Source organism: Pagrus pagrus (genome assembly GCF_965226575.1).
Source record: "Pagrus pagrus genome assembly, chromosome: 20".
NCBI classification, from domain to species: Eukaryota; Metazoa; Chordata; class Actinopteri; order Spariformes; family Sparidae; genus Pagrus; species Pagrus pagrus.
Genome location: NC_140207.1, coordinates 4644141 through 4667726, shown reverse-complemented (window position 1 = coordinate 4667726; position 23586 = coordinate 4644141). Strand labels below are relative to the sequence as shown.

Sequence of the window (23586 nt, the reverse complement as noted above, 5' to 3'; positions counted from 1 at the left end):
CTCCTTTTCTTGGACTTGAGTGCCTCCCACCCCCCTCTATCATAAGTGGAGCTGTGTGAGCTGCTGTAACTGCTTATTACCGCATCCTATTGTATATGTTAAATGGCTTTAAGTGTATTCTGCTTTTGCACTCAGCTGCATTGTAAGTCGAGCTAGATAAGAGTGTCGGCTAAATGCTGTAAATGTAAATGTAATTATTCCGGCATAACAAACTGAGTAAGAGGATAGCATTTCAATGTGGCATTATAAAAGAGCAAAGGAAATACATTGAAGAGAGAGGGACACATAATAGCACTGGCTGTCTTAAGTATATCTAAGTAAGTCAAACTCTGCAGTAGTAAATAAGCTTGTTTTATGATTCCTTTGTGGTCGCTTTTTCTCATTTCACACTCCACCAGTTGACTGATCAGGTCTCTGAGAATAGTTAATATTAAAATAAGGAAACTACTAGTCCATTACTTTGCCACTGCCCTGACCAGTTTTATTTGCAAATCTAAGTTTAAGGTCCGAGGCCACACATTTACATGAAAATAGACAGTCGCTTCTCTTGCTCAGCTACATCCTGCTTACTGATTATTTCACATGGGAGGCTGTGCCACAGTGTGAAGCACTCCAAAACGAGCAGTTTGTATGTTTTTCAGCTGTGTGAGCGCAGATAATCATCAAGAGAGACGTGTGATGGATTTTACAAGAGAGGATCTGCAATTCTTTATCATCCACCAGCTGTGCACAGCACCTGGTGGAATCACGCTGTGGAAACAGTGGAGGAGAGTGTATATACTGCACTGGAGGGCAACGCAGGCGGGGAGGAGAATAGGTGGGAAAAGGGAAGATTAAAAGCAGGAGATAAAAGTCAGGGAGTAAAGAAGAGGAGGGAAGAGGGTAAGCCATAATGTTTGCAGCTGATCTGAATATCAATCCAGTGTTGTAAAAAGTACCCGAAAGTCATACTTTTGTTAAGATACCATGCGAAAATATTACGTCTAAGTCATAAGCACAAATAGTACTGAATCAAAGTATCTAGTATTAAATGTACTGGATTACTTTTCTGGCAGTAAATCTACTTAAGTATCAAAAGTACAAGTAAAGTAAATTAAACATATACTGTATTTACATGTATGTATACAGGGCTCCAGGGTGCAACTGTGTAGACAGTTGCCTTTGAACAAATATTACTATGTAAAAATATTTTCTGTAGATTAGATTGTTTATATCAATCAATGGTTTGTATAATACCTCAATAATATTTTGGGTTGATGTATTCAGTCTGTCAAGCTGCCATGGTTTGGGTTTTTTGTCATTTGTCATTTTTTCCAGTCCTGTTTTATTTAGGTGATTATACCCTCATGTGTCATATTTCACTTTCTGCCTCTTCAATTTGCAATGTTTGTTGTTTTTTGCTGCCTGCCTTCTTTCATTCTTGTATTTTGGACTCACTTGGATTACAGCTCACTTTATTAAAGCTCCCCTTTTGTTCTGCCCGCCTCTGCGTGTTTGCGTTCTGCTCCTATTTTCATATCCGTGACGCACTTTAAACAGCAGAACTTTAACATAACTTTTAAAACATCTGAGCTTATTGCAATCTCCTATTGCATGTGCTGTGATTTAAATAAAGAAAAACATCTGCACCTTTATTCCTGTTCTGAATGAAAATGTATAATTGGCTGCACCTAAGTAATGTGCTGGTGCACCTTAATGAAAACGTTAGGCACACCAGTACAGCCAGTGTAGAAAGTTAGTCTGGAGCCCTGGTATATACTGTATATTATGGGTTGACCAATTATTGGCCTGGCCGATATCGGATCCAAAAGTCAGCATTTTTTTGACTATCAGAATAATTATTTTCTGTTATCTGATTGCTGAAAATAAGAATAAGAAAAATGCTCTCATTTGGTTCAAGTAACCAAAGGACCTGGACCTCCAAGCTGCAGTTTAAAGGCTTCTCCCAGCACCTGTGGTCTCTCCTCTCTCCACTTCCAGCCAGCTGCCAGCATTTCTATTTCTGTGTCTTTTAAACTCTTTGTTGCTGGTGGTTCTCAAGAGTTGGGAGGAAGGGAGTCTTATTTTCATGATGCGCCCGGCTTTCTCCTCAGGCCAGCTTGTTACACCTGTTTTTTTCAATGTATTTCTCTGCAACTGTTGCACAAGATTTTAATTTATCCTCAGAAGAGCAATATGCTGATTGGATTATAGGTATAGCAAGTAAAGGATCGCAATCCTTTATGGTTTAATTTGTGAGAGTATCACAAATGGTAAAGAACGGTGTGGATTCCAGGGCAGAAGCTGTGCAAGTGAGTGTAAAGATCTGTTGATCCTTAAAGCCCCTGAAAACGTGGTCTCAAATACTAAGTACTTCTATGTAGCTTTAAAATATTTATGATTAAAAAACTGTAGCCAACGCATACAGTAAAAGTTTGGAAAGCATCTGTATTTATTATTTATCAAGCGTGTACCCAGCTACTGTTTCATCAGGACTGAGTGGACGTGGTTTGAGCAGATTTGATTGACAGTGCCCTCGTAAACTAAAAGGAATACGCTGTTATTGAATTTTTATTCGAAAAATTATTGAATACCACAGGGGTTGAATTTACTGTACGTACATGAAATCAAACCTAGCCTTTCACTAGAAGAGAAGAGCACAGACAGAATCTGAGATCTCTCAAGTGAAATAATCTAAATATTGGCAGAACATTTTGCATTCATGTCGGATGCCCTCGTAGTCAGCAGCCGACTGAAAGAAAAGGTTGTCAGGGCTCCTTTTTCAAAGTGTTTAGACTCAATCTTGAAGGCTGAAAACATGGCAAAAATCACTGGCAACTTCATGTTAGCAAGACAGTGATGCCTTCGAATGCAGGGCACAGCCGTTATTTTGATTGCAACAGGCCTAAGGACCCGGGAAAACATCCTCAGCGTGATGAGGAGTCTACGGCAATTTGATAGACTGCCAAAGACGCTGTTCCCTCCGAACGCTAACCGCATATAGATGCTGGTTAATGGGCTAATTTACAGGCACAGGTGGTTTACAATGCGCACAGGCAAATTCTCCACTGCATCTCAAATACATCATCTGAAATGTACTCTAGGTTGCTGATATGCAAAGCACTGCTGCGCTTTATGATTGCCTCTCGAGCTGAATCGAACTCTATGACACAATCAGTTCGAGATTTAGATTCACACACTGTGCTGAAGGGTTCTCTGCAAACTCCCTTGAAATAAAAGGGTTTTATCCAAGTGACCTTGAGTAAAATACTGGAAATCGACCTACTGTCTTATATCACTGTGAGAGTTAAATAAGTGTATTTACCACAGCGATATGCAGCTCGAAAAGGCAAACAGTGGCACTAAATTTTATCATCCATGTGCCGTAAAATCACAGTTTTTTTTCTGACTAAGTTTAAACAGCAACTCTCTCATTTCATATTCAATTTATCACCTTGAGATGGTTTTCAGCAAACACCTAAAAGCCATTATCAGGAAAAGCAACACCCCAATGAACAGCTGTCGACTCACTGAAAGATCAACACTTCTCAACACCACAACATTTGCTGCGTTCGGTGCCAGGAGCTCATCACATGTGCACATAATGAGGCAGGGAAGGGAGGAAAATGTGAACGTACCTGCCCCACTTTGGCATTTTCGCACACAAAGGTCTCATAAGGGCTGGCGAGCTCAGGGGGGAACTCGTTGATGTCCAACACGTGGACAGTGACGGCCACCCGGCTGGTCAGAACTGGACTGTCTGGAGAGGAAAACACAATGAAACAAAGTGTTTAAATAGAGCAGACATGTGAACTCAGGACTGGATAAAATACACTGGGAGTTTTTATTTCACAGCACTGACATCATGTGGATACCTACAGTACTACCATCATATTTTGTGCCAGAAGCATAAAGGTTTCTCACTGTTGCTGTGTGATGGCCAAGTGGTTAAAGACCACCAAGTGGTGCAAATGTCCAGTCTGAGTGTCCTTGAGCAGATGCGAAACCGCCTAGCTGCTCGCCCACTGCTTAAATACCTCTGCTGGAGAACCATTCATGTGTCTGGAGCATGCTGGTGCATAAATTGCGCCCGGACGCTGCTATTTTATGACGCTTTTGATTGATGATGAAAAGGAGAATTAAATAAAAACACACAGTTAAAAGCATCCCATACGCTGCCTACAAATAAAGCACGCCTCGCCTCATGCAATACGGCTCTATGGAGAGAATATTTCCATTGCAGGCTCAGATTCTGTTATGGGTTTTAGCTATAAGATGTGCGGCTCATATTAATTATAGTGTGAAAGCCCCCTTGAGAGGGACTAACTTGAATCCAGGGTTGTTTGTTACAATGTTTCCTCGCTGCAGGGGCACCACGGGGAAATGTTCTTTTTGTGTGAAAGCCCAAGTAAGGTAAACTTTATGGATTTGATGCGGGAATAGGCTTTGCTCTGCAGTAGGGGGGCTTAGTGTGTGCTTGTTTGTGTGAGTGCCTGTGCAGGGGCGCGTAGGTGCGTAGGCTTGTGTGTAGGTAGGTGGTTTAGAAGGATGCAAGAGGGGGGGGGGGATCTGTAGAGTGGTCTCAAGGGGATTGGAGACGCAGCCACAGCTCAGTTAGTAACCTGTCTCTGACCTTGATGGAAAAAGCAATCTTCCAACCAAGGTAAAAATGACACCAAGAGTGGGATTTGCTGCCGTGCACTGTCTGAACTACTAACATTGATGCTCACCCAGCAAAAATACTGATCTTTTTGGTCATCGGGTTGCTCAATTCTTTGGCCTCTAAAAGTTTGAAGAACCTCGAATCGTCTGCATCGATGAAAATCTGCTTTCAAAACTTCTTCTGGTAACAAAACAGCATAATTTCCTCTTCATCTCTTCCTAAAAAAAACTCATCACCATAACTGTTGACTGACTCTCAGCATGTCATCAGTGATATATCTTACAGCCCACTAGATGGAGCAATGGTACAGTGGTTATATTGAAATCTGTCTAGTGTCAGCATTTCAGCCCAGTAACAAAATGCTCTATTTATTTTACTGAAGCAGAATCCTGTATTGCTACAGAATGCTTGGGCAGTCAGCCATAAAGTTGTCTGCTTTATACTGCTTTTCTACTGCATATTACTTTTTTTAATTAAGCTCATTTTACTAATAAAAAAAAAAAAAAAAAAGCTCAATCTTTGCAAGCAATCAACCACAAATCTATAAAAAAAAATGGGCTACAAAACAGAGACAGAAACATTCCCTGTGGATAGTTATGTAGAAAGTGCAACTGTGGACAGAATTAAAGTAAGCAAACTCAAAACTGCATCATGGTTGTACACTTTATTGCTGTAAACGGATAGAAAGTGTGCCTCCTCACCGCTTCCTGCCAAGGTTATTATTGCATTTAATAGATCTTCCCCTTTCTTTGACTCCTAAAAAATTGCTACTGGGCTTAAATGCCAAAAAGCAAACGTTAATCTAGCCCCGGCTCTTATTTAGCACGCCTTCTGCTGTGTACTGTGTCTCAGGAGAGCAGCAGACACTGCTCTCATTTTGCTGCATGACTGCGGTGTCTGGCAATGACCGGACAAATCTCCCAGGCTTTGTGACGTGAAAAGTCTCCAACTCAGGTGTTGTGCTAATCGTTGCAGCGGAAAAGCACCTTTTATTCAAAAGGGATGTCATTCAACAACTCAAAATGTTGGATATTTTGCTCAGAGTTATTGTAACGGGGAATAAAAGGTGTGGGTGGACAAATGCGAGAAACGTATTAGCAGGAAGGACACACAGTAGAAGCACAAACGGGTCAAATAGGAAGGTCTGCAATAATTTAGTGTTTATTGAAAACTGCTGTGAGGCTTCTCAAGAGAGTCAGAGCACTTTTTTTTCTGTGCATGACCTCATACAATACATTATTTCTATGGGCATTGAAGGTATCTTGCTTCAGAATTTATCGCTGTTCTTCATGGTTTAAAACCCGAATAAGAGACAGACAACATCCCGCTGATGATAATGGAATGCATCGCAGAGGAGCCATAACAGCTATCCAATACCCAGAACACAAAGTTCTGCCAAATCTCACTCAAGGTCACAAACACATTTGAACTCACGAGTGGGGACACAAACTCCGGGGTGCTGGGTTTATCTCTTTCCCTTCTGCACCAGTACAACCGTCCCCATCATTTATTTTAGACGTTGTTTTCTGGAGCTGAATTTTTGTCTCTTCTCTCTCTCTCACGGTGAAAATAGTCTCCAAAGGAGCATCGGGGAAGCCAGAGAGGGCAGAGGGCTGGATCAGAGGCTGATAGGAAAGGAATGAAAGGCAAGTGGGCGATGGTAAGATGTGCAGGAAAATGCTGCTCCAATCCTGTATCGTCGCACTGAACATGTACCGCGCTTGTAAAAACTCCCATCTTCCTCCTACTCCCTCCTCCCACCAGCGTATACCCTTTCAGTCCTCCTCATCCTCCAGTTCCTTGACACTTCTGCACAAAAGCCACACAAAGAAACGCACGCACACACATTGAAAACAGAATTAGCATGTCACTGCCATGACCTTGAGGGGAAGTGAGTAATATCAGTTTCCAAGGCGACAATGACTCAAGTTTTAACAGCCCATATTTCACAGTCTGTCCTAATGAATATACAGCGTGGGTAATTTTGATTGAGCACCAGCCTGCCTCTGGGATAATGACTTTGACGGTTCTTAGCAGATTTGATGACTTGATGACGATGGATTTGCTTATTTATCCGGAAATTTGCTCCACTTCCTTCATAAAAACATAATTAGCTTGATGACATGTCTTAAAGCCACAGCCACGCATTACTTCACCCTTTTCTCGCTGCATCTGCTTGCTGTAAAAACTCCAGAGGGTTCACATTTTACTGCGGTGTAAGTAAAAGTTGACTCTGGCAAGAAGAGCTCCCTTCCAATGCCAATGTCATCAAACGTGTGAAAAAAAGGACAGTTAAAAATGAAAACAGAGTTAAAGCGAGTATGCTGGAGGAGACAATGTCCTGGAGATACATCCCGCCGGGAGAGCCATCATGGTTTATAGTCACCTATAAACCTTTCCAGCAAAATGGGATTGAGTATTGACTTGAGTAAAAGCGTGTTAAATCCTTCACACAGATTATGGCGGGGGAAGGACAACGGCACCTGCATGAATCACGATCGATCTCGTTGTCATACTTACTAAGTTTGGTCGCCACGATGGAGATATTGTGCTGGGCGATGCTCTCCCTGTCGAGGAGTTCGTTCGTGGAAATGGTCCCCTCTACTGGATCAATGTCAAAGTAGCTGTCCAAGTCACTCTTCCAGTCAATGGAATACCTGAAAGAAAATGTTTGTTTAATGGCATCCATTTCCAACATAAACCAGAGAATTAAACCCCACTGATTTCCCCTCTGGGCTCATGTATATGAGTTAGGTGTAATATAATGTTGGCGTAGCCTTCATTACTCATTCTGAATGGTCATTTCCAGAAAATGTGCTGAGGATCGCATATACTTTCCAATCTCGTAATGGGGCACATGTACTTCGGCCATGCTGAGCAAACGCTTTTCTTGTGAGCATAAATGAATTTTAGGCACAGTTGAAACCGTATCAATCTCTCCCGGCCGATGAACAACAAAGGCATGAAATGTTGGTCTGGTGTCTGAGAACAGAGGATACGGCGTCCTCTCTGAGAAATACATCTCTGGTCTTGCTCAGACGCTCTGAATGCAAACTATGAAACACAAAAGAGATCTGAAACCAAACGGCATGCCACTGACAGCGCCATTCATCATGCCATGCTATTTGATCTTAAAAGGCTATTTTTCATTAATAATTTTGTGATCGTCGGAGCAGTTCCCACAGGAGCAAATATGTTGCTGTCTTTCATTCCCCCCCCCCCCCCCGCTTCACAGGGAGGTCAAAGGTCAGGGGTTCAGTGCCTTGCTCGCAGGCACTTCCGCAGGAGAGATGCTTAATTTCTCTTGGGCTTGATCTTGGACTTGCCACATGAAGGACAGCTTCTCTGGGCCACCATTCTGCTTTTTTTTCTCTTCCATGGCAATCTATTTGATCTTAAAAGGGTGTTTCTCATTAATATTTATCATGCTTGTTTTTCTACACTGTAGAGCCTCAAACTGGACTCGACTCACTCATTAGGAGAAATGGGCCTATCGTTCATTCAAACCCCGAAGTCTTTCACTGTAATGAGAATAATAACAGAACCATTTCAGTGTAGTTTGTCTTTTTTTTTTACAAGCTTTGGTTCCTTCAAATTTTCAGTTTCAGTTTTGATTTGTCCACGTCCTCTCTTTAACTGTGTGTTGCACGCAGCCTTGAAGTGAACATGATCGTGTCAAAATAGTTTAGAGTGAGTCTCTTTGATAAATATTACAGCCAAACCCCCATCAAGAGTTCAAAAGATCAATGGGTTGCAATTTTTCCCTCAGGGCAAAACGTTTTTTTTTTTTTCTTCTTCTTTTTTTTGGGTTTTTTTTTGGGGTGGGGTATCATTTGAGTCAAGCTAAAGCATACGTTTCACATTCAGTGTGGCCCAGAGGTGAGAGAAAACGGCTCATCACCAGAATATTATGAGCGTTTTGAAATTCTCTTGACCAAACCAACAAACCCCCCCCCCCCGCCAGCGCATATCTTGCAATCTGTCAAGATAAATGGCAAAAAAATGCTTCAAAAGTACATTTTCTTTTTTGTATTCATGTGAGATAGAAAACATCAAACATGACTTGTAATTGCTCCAATCTCTGCGTTATCATTAAGGAGAATGGAGCTCATCAACAGCTGTGAGAAAGAAAAGACGGATCTAAAGAGTCTACTTAAGCTCGACTTGGTGCTGAGAGGTGTAGATATGAAAATTAATTACGGCCGTTATCTCCGACTTTGAACTGCTGTGATGTTAACTCAATCCGGCCGAACATCACACACCAAACACAAGGTAATTTAAGAAAGAGGCACATTTGTGTTTATTCTCCACAGGGATTGATTTTTTTTTAAGAGTTTACAGTTTCACACTCTAAAGTTCATGAGCAACGTGACTCATCAGCGTCTTGTGATTTGCGGTATTACCATTTTAAACAGAAGCCAAAAGCGGACTCTTTCGAACTCATTCTAACTTTAGGCAGTTCTTTAGAATCGACCGACAATGAAGAATTTATGATGCCCATTTGTTTCCCCAGCTACAGATAACTCAGCTCCATACTGCTAAACAGCAGAAACAGTTGAGTCTAAAGTCTAAAAGCATTATTCCCTATGCATGATGGGTCATTGGGTCTATTGTTTTGAAGTGAAGAACGCAAGGCTGCTCTCTGAAGACACACAAATGAACAATGTCAGCTGTGGTATCGATGAATATTTAAAGTGCCGGAGACAAAGTGGAGATCCTTAGAATAGAGGGCATAAGCTTTTTGTTGTATAAATCTCAGCTTTTTTTTTTTTTTTTGTTGTTTCTGGAATAAAATATTCATAATAAAACAATTTCTTCACATGCAACAGGTGTTTTTGCCGTTTGTGTCGCACTCAAGCGATACATCTTCCGAGAACCATTACCACAAAGCAATATGCTCGAGCCAAAAAGAAGCCACTGTAATAGATTTTTAAGAAAATGGTTCTCATACATTTTTAAGGATGCACTTCTTTTGTCTTTGCCAGTTACGATCTATTGTTATCTAGCACTCAAGTTCTATGTTAGGACGCAGGATAGTGTGTATGTGTGATGGTGGGTGCATAGAAAAACTGAGAGACTGACAGAAAAGGGAAAGACTCGCCTGTCAGAGCTATAAAACTGAGCAGTGATGGTTTAATGTCCCACCTGATAATTACAGAGGAGAGACTGGCAGTCTACCGTAAAAAATGAAAATTATAAAATTATTTAGTATCCTGTAGTTTTGGGGAAAAAAATATATGCAGTAAATTTAGTTTGACAAGGATTATGTTTTTGTTTTATAACCAAGGGAAAGTGAAATATAAGGAATTCATTGTTTTGATTTAATTCAATACAGAAAAAGGTTGAATTAATATTCATGTTGTGCTTCTGTGAGGCTAAACTGATACACTGCGTACATGTTTTATCAGCTGTCATGTTCAAAAATGTTTTTGTTTGTTTCTGTTTGTCAGTGATTGATCTGTAACTGCAAACTGCCTCTGTATTGTCCAAAGACCTGCTCATTTGTTCTGATCCGACCCAAAACTGCTAGGTATCGTAACACTTGTTACTCTCAGCATTAATTAAATACTGAAGTACGGCTAATTTAGGATGTCGGTAAAGATAAAAGAGGACAGCCTCCTCTGTGTAACGGAGCCCATTTTAATTACAGCCCTGAAAGTTGTGCGAAAGGAACGCTGACATACACTTAACACATCCTCTTCTTTTTCCTCTCAATATCAATCCATCAAACATCTGCACATTGTTATGTTTATCGCCATCAACACAAGAATAAGGACAACCATAGAATTCATAGAAGTGGCGTCAGTGAAATTATGGCAATTAATTCAATAAATACAGTCAAATAATATGATCTATGAAAGACCTCTCCCTAGAAGTATCTAACAATAGCTTCCAACAACTGCATCCAACTGCATAGAAACCCATGGCCACTCTACTCAGAAAAAACATTTTAAAATGGTGATGCTCTGTAATGGTCAAAAGAAGGTGCCATAAGGGTGATCTTTTATATTTATGTCCTTGTAATAAGCATTACTTAATGGTTGATCAGGCCCTTGTAAGTCCTTTATAAGATACTTATTGACATTAATGATATCATAACAGTGTAAATAATAGCATCATAAAGTTTATTGTTGGATGATAAAAAATATTAACACCAATAAGAAACTTGTTGACAGTTTATAGATGCTTAAGAACATTAATAAAAGCCTTATGAGTTTCTTATAATTGCTTTTTATAGCACTACAAACACATTTATTAAGTTTAACTAAAACTTAAATACTTAATAATTACCTATTATGTCATTGTTAAACCTTTTTAAGCCTTTTTCTTCTTTAAAAGATTAATATGTGCTTTATTATGAGTTCATTAGCAGATGTTAGCTAATGTTAATAAGCAGCTATTAAGGACTTATGAGGGCCTTATTACTGATAAATGAATGCTTATTATGAGGACTACTCACATTGGAGTGAGTACATATACAATAGAAAAATAAACTGGACATTAGTGAGATTAATGTCCAGCTGCAGAACAGTAGCAGTAGTCCAGTGAATTTAGAATAAAAGTATTTAAATTTAAGTTTTGTGGAGGTCCTGTGTGTGAAGGTGTTTATGTTATGTTAATATATACATGTTACATGTTAATGTGCTTATCCTGTCATGTCTTGTAATACGCTTAGTTGTGTCTTGTCTTGTCTCAATTGTTCGGTTTTATCAGATCAAATAATAAAATTAATAATAATAATACTATTAACGTGTTCAGATATTGAAATATGGGACCTCCAGTGATGTTATAATATTGTTTCTGTCACATCACCAACACGCACTGAAGAGAAGATGCTCGCATGATTTTACATGACAATGTCAAATGTTCTACATAGATTGATTAGTCCTCAAACTGATGAGTAAAACTGACAATACTCTCAAGATTAAAGCCATGATGACATTGATGAATGGAGACTTGAGACATTGATGAATGGATTAGAGTTCTAAAACCTTCAATTACTGGCTGCAGGATCACAGTACTTCTGCCTTTAGCTCTTTTATCCCCGCGGGAGTTACGAGGGATATTTGGTTTCAATGCTAAAGCCTTTCAAGATGAAGATGTGCATTTAGATCCAGGGCTACTTTATTCACATTCACTTAGATTTTGACATTCTGAATAATCTAAAAATGACCTACATTAGACTTCTTTGAATGGTAAGAATTTCCAAACTGGGTCAGACTGACATGCAGTGTCTTTCTTTACTTTTATAATGGCCAGTATCTACAGTAATGTTGTTTTACTATCTGTGCAGCAATTTAATAAAGACAATGTCAGACATGAGTTGGTCTCTCTACACCATATGTTATCTTCTGAATACTTGAAGGTATGGTTCATTCATGGATTGCAGTCAGTCCATATCTTCAAATTTGATCGAAAATCTGTGAAAGTAGTTTGATGTCCCTTTAAGGACCATGAAGTTTGGGAATTTGAACAAATATAACTAAAATACTGACCGATCATCATTTCTGGTGAAATTTGCAGCTACTTTCGATCATTTTTTAAAAACGTCCATTTCGATACAACACCAAAGTGCAACACAATGTTCTGAAACTTGCTGGAAAGTGCAAATTGTTTCAGACAGAAGAGTTAAGAGTTGAACTTTACCTGACTGGGCTGCTGCTGGCATCTAAATCCTGTGCCGTCACCGCTCCAATGATGGTGCCTGCAGGCGTGTCCTCATACACATCCATCACATAGGAGGGCTTATTGAACACCGGGGGCTCGTCCACATCCAAAACGTTAATCTTCACTGTTGCCGTGTCTTTGAAAGCCCCAAAGCTTTGAAATCGTGGGTCCAGATGAGCGTTGGAGGCATCTACCTTGAAGGTGTAAGCTTTCTTGGTTTCAAAGTCCAGCGGCTATGGAAAACAGAGAAGAGTACAGTTAAAGTTACTTTAAGAGCTGCACTTTATTTACAGATCGTGATCCTGTCATGGTGTCATGATCTAAAACGTGTCAGCTGTAATTTACTCCCTCTGTGGTGTTCGTCAGAACGAGCTAAGAGCACTTGAAGAGATGCAGTAACTGAACATGAGCATCAGTGTTGACACCAAGTTTGCCCTCAGTTCATCTTTATTTCACTCGAGCTTTTTCAAGGATGAGTAACTCCTGGTAAATGCCAACAGCAACCTCCGTACATCCAACACAGTTCAGTATTTCAGAGATTTGAATGTTTAGTTTCTGTCGCATTGTTCTCACCTGAAAAGAAGAACTTAAAAGTCTATTTCAAAGTGTATTTACACTGAACACTTGCAAATGACATGGTATTACAAAGTGCAAACCATACTTTGGAGTTTTGTTTTTACCTTATTTAAAGGGTAACTCCACCAATTTTAACAGGTGTGTTTAACAGGTCTTGGGGAGTATGACTGCATATGTGAAAAAAGCATTATAACGCTTTTTGTTGGCTCCAGGGGAAGCTGCATGTAATTTTATAAATTGCCTCGAGTGATGTCACTCAGATGCTACTGTAAGTTGCATTGTGGGTAATGTAGAAGCCAGGTTTTGAAAAGGAATTAAAAAGGTGATATCTCTGGTTCTGTTGTATCGATTTTGATCTTTTGTTTTCAAACTATCCATAATGAGTCCAACTGTCATGGTCCCGAGCTTTAGTTGTGTGATTTCCTGTTTTAGGTTGAAAGTTTATAGTCATGTGTCATGCTTTACTCTCCACTTTCTGTCATTGTCTGTTTCTCACCCTTTTACAAGCTCAAACTGTCTTCCATTAGTTTATCACTGTGTGTATTTAAGTCTGTGTTTTCCCTAAACTCTTTTTGGTTCCTCTGTTTTTATCCCAAGTCTCTGTGTGTCTTGTCTGTTCCCTGGTCCTGTCTTCCCACCATGCTTTACCTGCTTTCACTGCCTGTGTTATACTGGTTTGTACTTTGTTTTTGGTCTGTACTTAGTTTAGCTTTTTGCTTGTGGATTACTCCTGAATTGCTGCAAGCCTTTTTGCTTGCCCGTTTTTTTGGGATTTTGGATGTTATGTACTTTGATTTTCCAAAAACTGAAGCAGGATGAAAACAGACCTACCAACAAAAGTGAGTGGAGAACATAGGCTTAAATACACAGGGAGGAATTAACTAATGGAAGAGTGTGAGCAGGAAAAAAGGTGAGGAAACAGACAAAGGATGGGCAAAGTAGAACATGACACATCAGGATAAACTTGAACATAAAACAGGAAATCTTTTTTCCTTTTCCTATACAAAATGAACTAAAACATTGACAAAGATGAACATCTTGGATAGACAATAATTAGACAAAATTAAAATCTTACACCAAATGAACACCAACAAACACTGAATTTGAATTAAACACTGTTACTTAGCTTGTTTACTAAACTTGTAGTCAACACTGATCTATAGAAGTGAATCTTTGGATTGGTGGTTTGGGTTACACTCAACAAATTGCCCCCACATTTTAACCGGTGACTGGACTGAAAACAAATGAAGCGCAAAGCAAAAGAAACTAAAAATATTTCAGACATTTAAAATGATCCCTGTGCTGTGCTCTGTGTACATATTTTGTTGCTTAAATGTCAGCCCAATAGTACAGTGGCACCTACAGTAATTCACAAGAGGCTGACATTGGGTCATGACCAGGTTAACGTCTTGCCCTCTCAGTGTGAATAAGTCAAGCTACAGTTACTTGGTTCAGCAGAACTACGCCCCTTTACAAGACATCTCCAAACAACAGCTCAGGGGTCCATGTTCTATCTCCTCAAGCCTCTGACATATCAGCCTGGAGTCAATTAGTCAGAAGCGAAGGGAGGAATCTGCATCCTCGGTATGTCTGCTGCTGAGGTGTAAACATCAGACAGTGGTGACACCCGTGTTCGTACTTCTGCCTGTCTCCTGCTCTCTCATGTGTGACCAACCATACTTGGCGGGCTTGCAGTCGTTCACGCTCTGCTGGCCTGGAGTCACATGAGAGACATTCCTTTCTGTGTATTTCAAATTGACTAACATGTAACCACTATGGCACCAATGCTATCTGCCAGCCCCAGGACTTCTCCTGGAATGTTGTTTTTAAAAGGACTACAGGTGGAAACAGCTGGTAATAGCACAGCAAAGTGTGCAACTGAGAAGAAACAGGGAATGTGAGAGGGGAGGTGCACTGGAGGACGTTTTTTTATGAAAAAAGCAGATTTTTGAGATGAGAGATAAATATGACCAGTCATCTGTCCAAATTAAATGCACATGAATTAGTGAACTAATTACAGTCCAACCACTAGAAATGACCCAGGGCTGTGCAATCATGATTTCACAGTGATAGCAGATGCTTCTCCAGCCCTGTGTCTCTCCTCCATCTCCATGGTTTCACAGTCTTGCAGCTACAGCAGGTGTCCGTAAAAGAAAAAAAAAAAGAAAAGAGAGAGAGCTATGTGAAGGCAAGCCAATCTGAAAGCAATCATTGACCATCAACCACCATGATTGGTTTGATTACAGTGCGCCAGATGCAACTGGCTAGGCACAGCTATAAGATCCTTCAACAGGAAATACACTCTGTCCCTTTCAATCTCTTTCAAGAAGTGACAACATTGAGCGAAGACCGAGCTCCCTGAAGCAATAGTCCCGTATAAAAAATGGAATTCACTGCGGGTATCGTTCAAATGCTGATCCCTACAATCAAACTAAAAGATTTTGTGCTAAGTTACATCTACAAAGTGGGCCTACAATTTACAAGCTGTCATTATTACAATTTACTGGCCCTCCTGCAGATTGCTAGAAATCAGCCTCAAAAGGAACTCAAAGCACTTTGCTTCTTAAAGAGCGAGTTGTGTCGGCGCGGTAAAAAGGAATCATTGATGCAATCAAAACATTCTCATTATTTGGAGTTTATGCCTGAGGTCCTGCAGGACCAAACTTTCAAGGTTAGTTAGTTAGTTTTAAAGTTAGTTGTCTGGCCAATCCCACATGGGATTACAAAGCAACATCGCAATACAGCACAATGTCATCTTCTGGTTTTACAAATGTCATCCACATGACATCCGATAATAAATACATAAAATAAATTAAATTACAAAACAATGTATCACCAATTTCCTGCAGGGAGAAAAAAAAAAGAAAAAACACACATGAAAAATCTATCACAATGGGTGGCACAAGACCTTGAATCAGTATGGTTAGACCTTGAATCTTAAGTAGCAAGTCTCAAATCACTTTCACTACCAAGCGTACCATTTTTGAATAATGTGAACATAAACACTCAGATAATAGGGATAACTTTATTGTGAGTAAGTGGAATAGTTAACAAAAGGTGTTTTCTATCAGCAGCAGTTATTCTTTTCTGCACCTTGTTGATAATATTCACTTTATTTCTTCTTGAGTTGACCCCTGTGCAGTGAGTGGAAGACAGCAGGAATCTCTATGAAGGCAAAATAATTCAGCCAACTTTAAGAGGAAGGCACGCTGCCTCATATACACTTCTTCAGATTTTTACACAAACAAAAGTTGTTTAAACACGTTATCCCTTTATAAAGGAAGGTCATGGTCTGCAGCAGATTGAGGCACCCATTCACCAGGTTTACCTGCTGAGGAGGAAAATAAAAATACCAACATTGACAATAAACTGCTAGGTATTATCAGTATTCTCAGCAGCAAGCAGTCATTGGAATTCATGGGACTTAGGTGACATCTCCAGCTATGTTTTTGGCATCCAAACCGGGGGTGTTTTTACTGAAAGCTTTGGACATATCAAGCCATGTTTGTTGCAACAAAACCAGGTGTTTTTAACAAGACCTCGGGCCATCTCCTGCCATGATTGTTGTGACCAACACAGGTATTTTAAGTCAGAAGATGGTGTTCTCCTCACCCTAACCGACTGTTATTCCCTCCTAAACCTAACCAGACCATAAGCATAGAGTTGAAAATTAAACCAAAAGACACGTAAAGTTTTAACCTAAATGTGGTTTTGCTGAGACGTACTTTTCCAACCTTTATTCTGATGATTGTAAAACTGTGATCACTGATTCATAAATGTTGTTGTATCATCCATATTACGCTGTCCCATTGAGCTTAATCATAATCTTCTATGGTACTGTGCCTGTTTAGCACTCTTAAAGCAATGGCTAGACGATGACAAAACCATCTGTTTCGGGTTGGCTTGATAATATTCCACAACTACTCCCATTGGAAAGGCTTAGAAGTGTTCTCAGAGGAGTCTTGCATGGGTTTTTCTCTGTCTGGAGCCCTGTTATAGCTGTTATTGGAGATGACTATGCTGAAATTATATCAAAAGGTTTTGCAACTTTGAGATAATTGATCCCCAAAGGGTTTAGTCCCTATTCTCATTAGCATATCATTGTTATTTTAGTTACAATACGGAGGAGGATTATTTATGTTTTTGTTGGTCTTTGTCTGTTCATTGTCTGGGTCTTTTATTTGTCTTCTGTGCATTTCTTTTTGAAGTGTGTAACCTCGATGAATTGAAAATAAAATGACTGAATGAATTGGACTTGGATGTGTTTAAAAACCTGTATAGAAAGGCAAGCTAAATACCAAACAAAAAAAGGCCCTATTGCACTGAATATCACATTGTGTCCTTTACCAGCACATCTAGACAGGCATGCAAAGCTCAGCTGAAATACGTGCACAGGTGGAGGAGGAGGGAAGGAGATGCTGGGGAGGTGGACAGCAGGAGGTGTACACCAGGCCTCATTAGCCAGACTCTCACTAGGGATGAGGAGAAGCCCTGCTTTCCATCTCAACATGCTGCATCACCACAATTAGGATAGAGGCCCAAACTCTCACCCTTTATAACTGTCTAATTTTCATGTAATCCTCTACTAGCAGAAGACAGAAACTCACGGAGTGTGATGGGGAAATGCTCGCTTCACGCTCCCACTTCGCACTCGTGACACAAATCTCCTAGCAAGCACAGCTGGCATCCAGTAGTTCCATTTCACAAATGATGTGCGTAAATAATGTCTAAATTTAAGACAGTTGAGCATGAGAAATATCATTAAGGTGCAGTTGGACTCAGTGAAGGTAAAAGTGACTGGTTTAATGAGCTATTTTAAGAATGTAGCTATTTATAGCTGAGATCTTCCCGGCTTTGGAGCTCTGGCTAAAGAAGCAGTTAGACATTCAAAAGCACCGCGTCAGACTCACAGTTACTTTGCTATAACTCTAAATTGTCAGCAGGGTAATTCAGCATTACAAAGCCAAACAACTAGGGCTAACACATTTTGTGAAAACTAAGTTAATGCTGGTTTGGTATACTCTAGAAGGGAAGCTGTTGTCACATTTGCAAAACTCTCTGTCACAGACAGACAACCAAATAGATAGCTAAAGCTAGAGAGCGAACTCGTGTTAAGGCTAGCTGGTAAGATAGCAACAGCTAGCATCTGCTCACTACAATGAAATTCACATCTTATTTTCTGCAATTGAAAAATATCATATCAAAAATACATTTTGATAAACCAACATCATGGTAATTTAGTTTGTTATTCCATGTAATTTAATAAGACAGTAGTGAAATCCACTCACTGAGGAGAAAAATCAGCTCAACGCTCAAAATGAGGTTTATTTTCTTGAACAACTAATTCAAATATACAAAAAAACCAAAATTACACATTTTATTCGTGGCAAACATTTTTTGAATATTATCATGGTTCTCTGTCAGTGTTTTGGGGGTCAAATAATTAGCCTAAATCTGCTACACAGTTTGTCTGCCAGCCTGCTAAATTAAACCATTTCATTCAAGACTTAACTGCTTCTGTAGTTACCGCTCATTGATTTTAGAAGCCAACATTTACAAATGATAATTATCTTAATGTTAACATGCATCTGCAAGCAGTTAATCACCTTTATGAGATGCTGTAACTGCTGTAGAATCAGATGCACTCTATCTGACAATAGTTTTACTTGTGAGAGTAATTCTTAGATGCTCCGATTAGCCAGTTAATAAGCTAACAATATATCAACAATTTATCATTTGTTTTAAACTATTATTACTCGTTATTGCGTCCTCTATTTCTCAAAGAGTTTGGTGCTTGCAATATAGCCACCAGAGGGCGTGTTACATAAAATAAAACTCTCTCCCCTGAATGATATGTATGTCAGGTGATATTGTAAAATAAATCATAACAATAGTTGACACTTTAAAAACTTTACTCAGTCGATATGACACGTTTAATCACTTCTTTATGCATGAAAGTATTTAATCAGGCTTGATGGGTTTTGCTAGTAAAGGTACTCATTAAGTAGTGGCAAGAAGAAGAGGTGACATGAGAGGAACAAATGCAGCTCATTTCCTCAGCAGCTGGAGGAGTGAGAAGCCTGTCTGACACCCATGGAACAATGCATGGACAGCCATATGATTAAGTGTCTAGCAAATCCCACAGATTAATTTACATATTCTGGTTTGGTGCAAAAAAGAAAAAAAAAAATTATGTTCAGAGCTTCACTGCGTTTTTAATGTGTCTGAGACACACGATGTTCCGAGTATTTCTGGGATATCTGTTGTTAAATAGGAATAAAATGGGGCCAGGAGGGGGTAATGAGAAACTCTGAGTTAATGAGAAGACGTGCTAATGTGTCAACGCTTGACTTAGGGAGAATCAAATCAGATCGGGAGGCCATAGGGGAAATTTCCCAGGAAGAGAAAGACGGCCATTCATTCTCAGACTGCATGTATCATTTTGCGTTTTTTCCCCCTTCCTCGAAGATGACCTACTTATGCACTCAGAACCGGCGCAGCGTGAGTGACTATTACCCATATCCACACATATATTATCCTTAAACAACTTGCACCCACCTATGCATGTTCAATTACTCGTTTGAAGTGTCTCATTACAGCGTCAGTTGTTATGCAGCTTTTATGGGTTACTGCGGACACAACAAGGAAGTGTATCAACGGAGGAATTTGTAAGGAGGACAGACCGAGTTCCTCTCATGTCAGTGCTGCTGCTCTTCAACATCACAACAGAACACACTTGAAATTCTAGACATGGCGCTGCGCCCTTTGATATGTAAATGTGCACCTTCATTGCACTGGCAGTGATACTGAATGAAGGAACTTTTTTTTTTTCTTGCCAATTGAACGTGTTATGTTCCAGGGGAATTTGCTCATTTACAACAGGGGACTAATCAAGGCATCTCACAGGTACAGTATTAGACCTAAATAGTCAGATACACCTGTGTGGATACTGAACAACGGGTGTGCTTGCTGACGGTATAACAAGAGAAAATCCTTCAACTTAAATCTGTGTCTCACTTGATACTTGGGTCTGTTTCTGGTCCCTCCCCCACAGCACGTTCTGTGCGCAGTCAAAAGTGTTAGTTGCAGCTGTTTTTTTTTTTTCTCCAGCTTGCGGGTTATTTTGGGGATGGGAGGAGCAGGACGATATGCATGTTGAATAGGTTCTCATCTTCCGTTCAGTATCACAATAGCAGAGTTCAATGATCTTCTCAATCCTCAGCTACGCTCACTCAATAATAAGTGGGACGGTCTTCTGCCAACACCCATGGGGGAATCTCGCCTTTCCTCCTTGAAGAATCACTATCGCAGCACAGCAAGTCATCAGCAGGCTGATGTCATTTGTTTGTGCTGAACACAGGTATTACTCGAGGAGGCTGAAGATTAAATAGGTTGGAAAAATACTGTTTAATCTCTGATATGCAGAGCAGTCTTAAATCCAATTAAACACAGTATTATATATTTACAATACAATTTATGAATCATTAACACCCCCCTCACACGATTCATCCTCTGAGAGGGAATCAAAGCCAAGCCAAACATAACTAGAATCTCACACAATTCTAATAGCAGCTGTGCGAGCCAGCATATTACTCCAAACAGCAACATGAGAACATGTCTGGATGGTTATTTCTAGCGAGGCCATAACCTCCTGATCCCACATGACAGAGCCCCTCAACTAAAAGCTTGAGATTCTCCCGTGGGGTTGCAGTACGCTCTAACAATGCCCAATAAGCTTAACACATTATTTCTGGGATGCAAAGCTACCTCAGGGTGAGAAATTCAGCTGAGATTTAGCGTTAAGCATTTATGACTCAGTGGTTGGAGTCCGGCCTGATATATCTGTTGAGTATGAGTGACTTCTTTATAAGGTCATTGCAGTCACTGAGTGACAGTTCAGCGAGACTCTGCCATGCAGAACAATGCTAAAGACCTCCAGCCACCATAAGCAGTCAACTGACCACAAAGCACAATGAGCTTATCATCAGTAGAGAAACGCTTACATGCCCCAGAGAGCCATTTGATGTCCCTCTGAATACCGGGGGGTCCTAACACTGTGGAGAGGAGATGCTCACTTTATTGTGCTGCCATCAGTCACATCAGTTTGTGTCCTTGGCTGCCTTGGAGCATCTCCATCCCCCCAGTGCTCACAACAGTGGAGTGCCATCTGAGAGCCTCGCCAGCAGCCCTGTCCACACTGCAGAGGAGAGGAGTGACTGTGAAAGACTCGCACTGCCACTCTTAATAGGACAGGGTTAGCCATGGGATGAGCCCCGAGACACTAGTTTAATCTATTACACCCACGCCTCCCCAGGCCACCAGAGAGAAGGCACTTCATCGACTCAAAGCACCACCTCAGCCGCCTCTTTGTCATTCTCCCTCTTCTTCTTCTTCTTTTCTCTTTGTACTCATTCACTCGCACGCAGCACATGCATAACCAGACATACACAGAGACATATGCGCACACACATCGCTCCCCGCTTGGTTGCTCGGTGAGGCGTTATTCATCTGTGCCGGGCACCTGGATCTCCTGTTGTTCCGAGGTATTGTTTCCTTCTTTTCTCCTCCTTTCGACTCCTTTCACACCAGGGCCTAAAATAACTCATTTCACCTCCCACTGGAACATTCAGCACTATAATCAATAGATTAGTTTCAACTCCTGTCCGTGAGCAAGGCTCAGTTGCTATCATGCCACTGGATGAGCTCTCAGATACTAATGCTATCAGTTTTAAGCTATAATATACTGCAGTCACCCCATGGCAATATAGAGATTATGTTTCAGACACTGTCACAAGGACATTTTGTCATTTTAAAAATGCAAAGATGTGTCTTTGGATAGATTGAAAACTTTATTAGACCACGGTCCATTGTGTTCCTTAGTATTCAGCTAACATTACACACTGTTGTCCTGCCTTCAGTCAAATTAGCAGAGTGTTCATTACCTTTGTCATTTGACCATTACTTTTTTTACTGCGTGGTAGTATCTCATCAAGACTGAAAGGCAGTAACAGCCCCCATTCTCTGAAATGATTTACTGTTCAAACGGCCCAGTAATGACATTTCTGATAGAGAAATTAGACTGCAGTCACTGTCTGGCTTTAGTGAAATTAAGTCCTTAATTGATGGCAGGAAGGATGAAAAAGGCTTCTTGCCTCAGTAGTGCCAATGGCTTTGACTTCAGGGAAGTCTAAATGGGGCCACGTTCGAGCCACTGCAATCCAGGCAATTAATGGCATTTGTTGTGTATGCACATGTTTATCAGTTTTGCACTCTGTTGGTGACAAGCTTTTTTCTTAAATGTCACGCAACACCATGACATTAATCACTTGAATGTAGAAGTGGGGGAAAAAAAATGTCACCTTATGCAAGCCGGGTGAATCACTGGCCATTTTTTTTTTAGACTGTTACCTGATTAAAACCTCAGGGGTGGATCAATTATACACTTGTATTATACCTCAAAACATCTAGCGGGTCTGAAATCAGTGCTCTAGAACGAGAGAGAGAGTCAGTGATCCAGCATATACTGCAGTTCAGCAATCTGTCTCCCTCCTTCCTCTCTCCGTCTCTGTCCGTGGTGCTGAAACATTAAAACACAGTTTCTGGTTGTGTCAGAAATCCCTCTGCTGTTCACTCATTTTGTATCCCCTAAACAACATACACCATATCATTTACTTCATAGTGAGAGGTAAACAGAGAGACTCAAACTCATTTTGTGTCATCACAGATAAGTACAGGGTGCAACACAACACATTATGGGATTGTTACAAGAAGCAGTGCACGTCATGGACACCCCACCTCACCTCACCTCACCTCACCTCACGACACATACTTTTTGAGGATATCGTACAGTGCAGAACTCTCTGAAACCTGTATACATCTAATTCTATGTCATTAGTAACAAATCTAAACTAACCTTAGGCTGGAGACTTAATTTACCTGTTGGCCCACAGACTGAAGAAAATGACAGCTCGAGTTTTCCCAAAACTAGCAGGTAGTCCAACCCCCACTGGGATGTCGCTGTTGGGTAGATTTGTTTTGTCAGACACTTGCAAAGCAACACAGCACATAAAATAAGCATGTATCACCCAGTTAAACTGTGTGTCTTGAAATGTCACAGTTGTGGCTCAAAATGCCAACAGAAATAAACTAAAATGGCACACCTCCGCCAAAGCCCAACAGACCTCTTTCGTACTCACTCACAGTTACCAGCCACCTGATTTTTTTCATCATCCGTGCAGTATTCCCTGAGAAATTAACGCAAATGTCGACTATCTCACAATGTTGAAGAAAGTGAGAAAAAAATGCCTGGATCTGTCCTTCAATCCAGATTCACAAACCAAAAGTTAATGGGGTTTATTCTGGGCCAAGACCCATCCTCCATTAAAGTTTAGAGGAAATCCTTTCAGAAGTTTTTGTATTATTTTGCTGACAAACCAACCAACCAACAAACACACAGACACTAATGTCCACATTGCAATTTAACCTGAATTGAATTTGTATTTAATATGATTATTGATATTCAGTGAAATAAATGTAATCAAGCAAAAAAAGTCTTCATAAAGCTTATTTATTTCTTAATTTCTTATTTTCAATCCCAAACACATTCTCTCCCAATCACTGTTAAACAGTGAAATTCTGACAGCCAGAATAAAAAAATACCTTAAAAATACCTAACAAGTCTGAGTCCTGAGTCTTCATGT

The 23586-nt window shown here is 40.3% G+C and overlaps 1 protein-coding gene across 4 annotated transcripts in view; it reads right to left on the bottom strand.

Annotated features, from left to right (window-relative positions):
- The window catches only part of LOC311249110 (cadherin-12-like), a 113074-nt gene that overhangs the window by 9751 nt on the left and 79737 nt on the right, over positions 1 to 23586 (bottom strand). For all 4 annotated transcript variants that reach the window (XM_084339858.1, XM_084339859.1, XM_084339861.1 and 1 more), the window contains 3 exons: positions 12290 to 12543; positions 7163 to 7299; positions 3618 to 3739 (listed from right to left, as the gene is read on the bottom strand). In XM_084339858.1, the coding sequence (XP_084195984.1) occupies positions 3618 to 3739; positions 7163 to 7299; positions 12290 to 12543 (513 nt within the window). The remainder of the gene's footprint in view (positions 1 to 3617; positions 3740 to 7162; positions 7300 to 12289; positions 12544 to 23586) is intronic.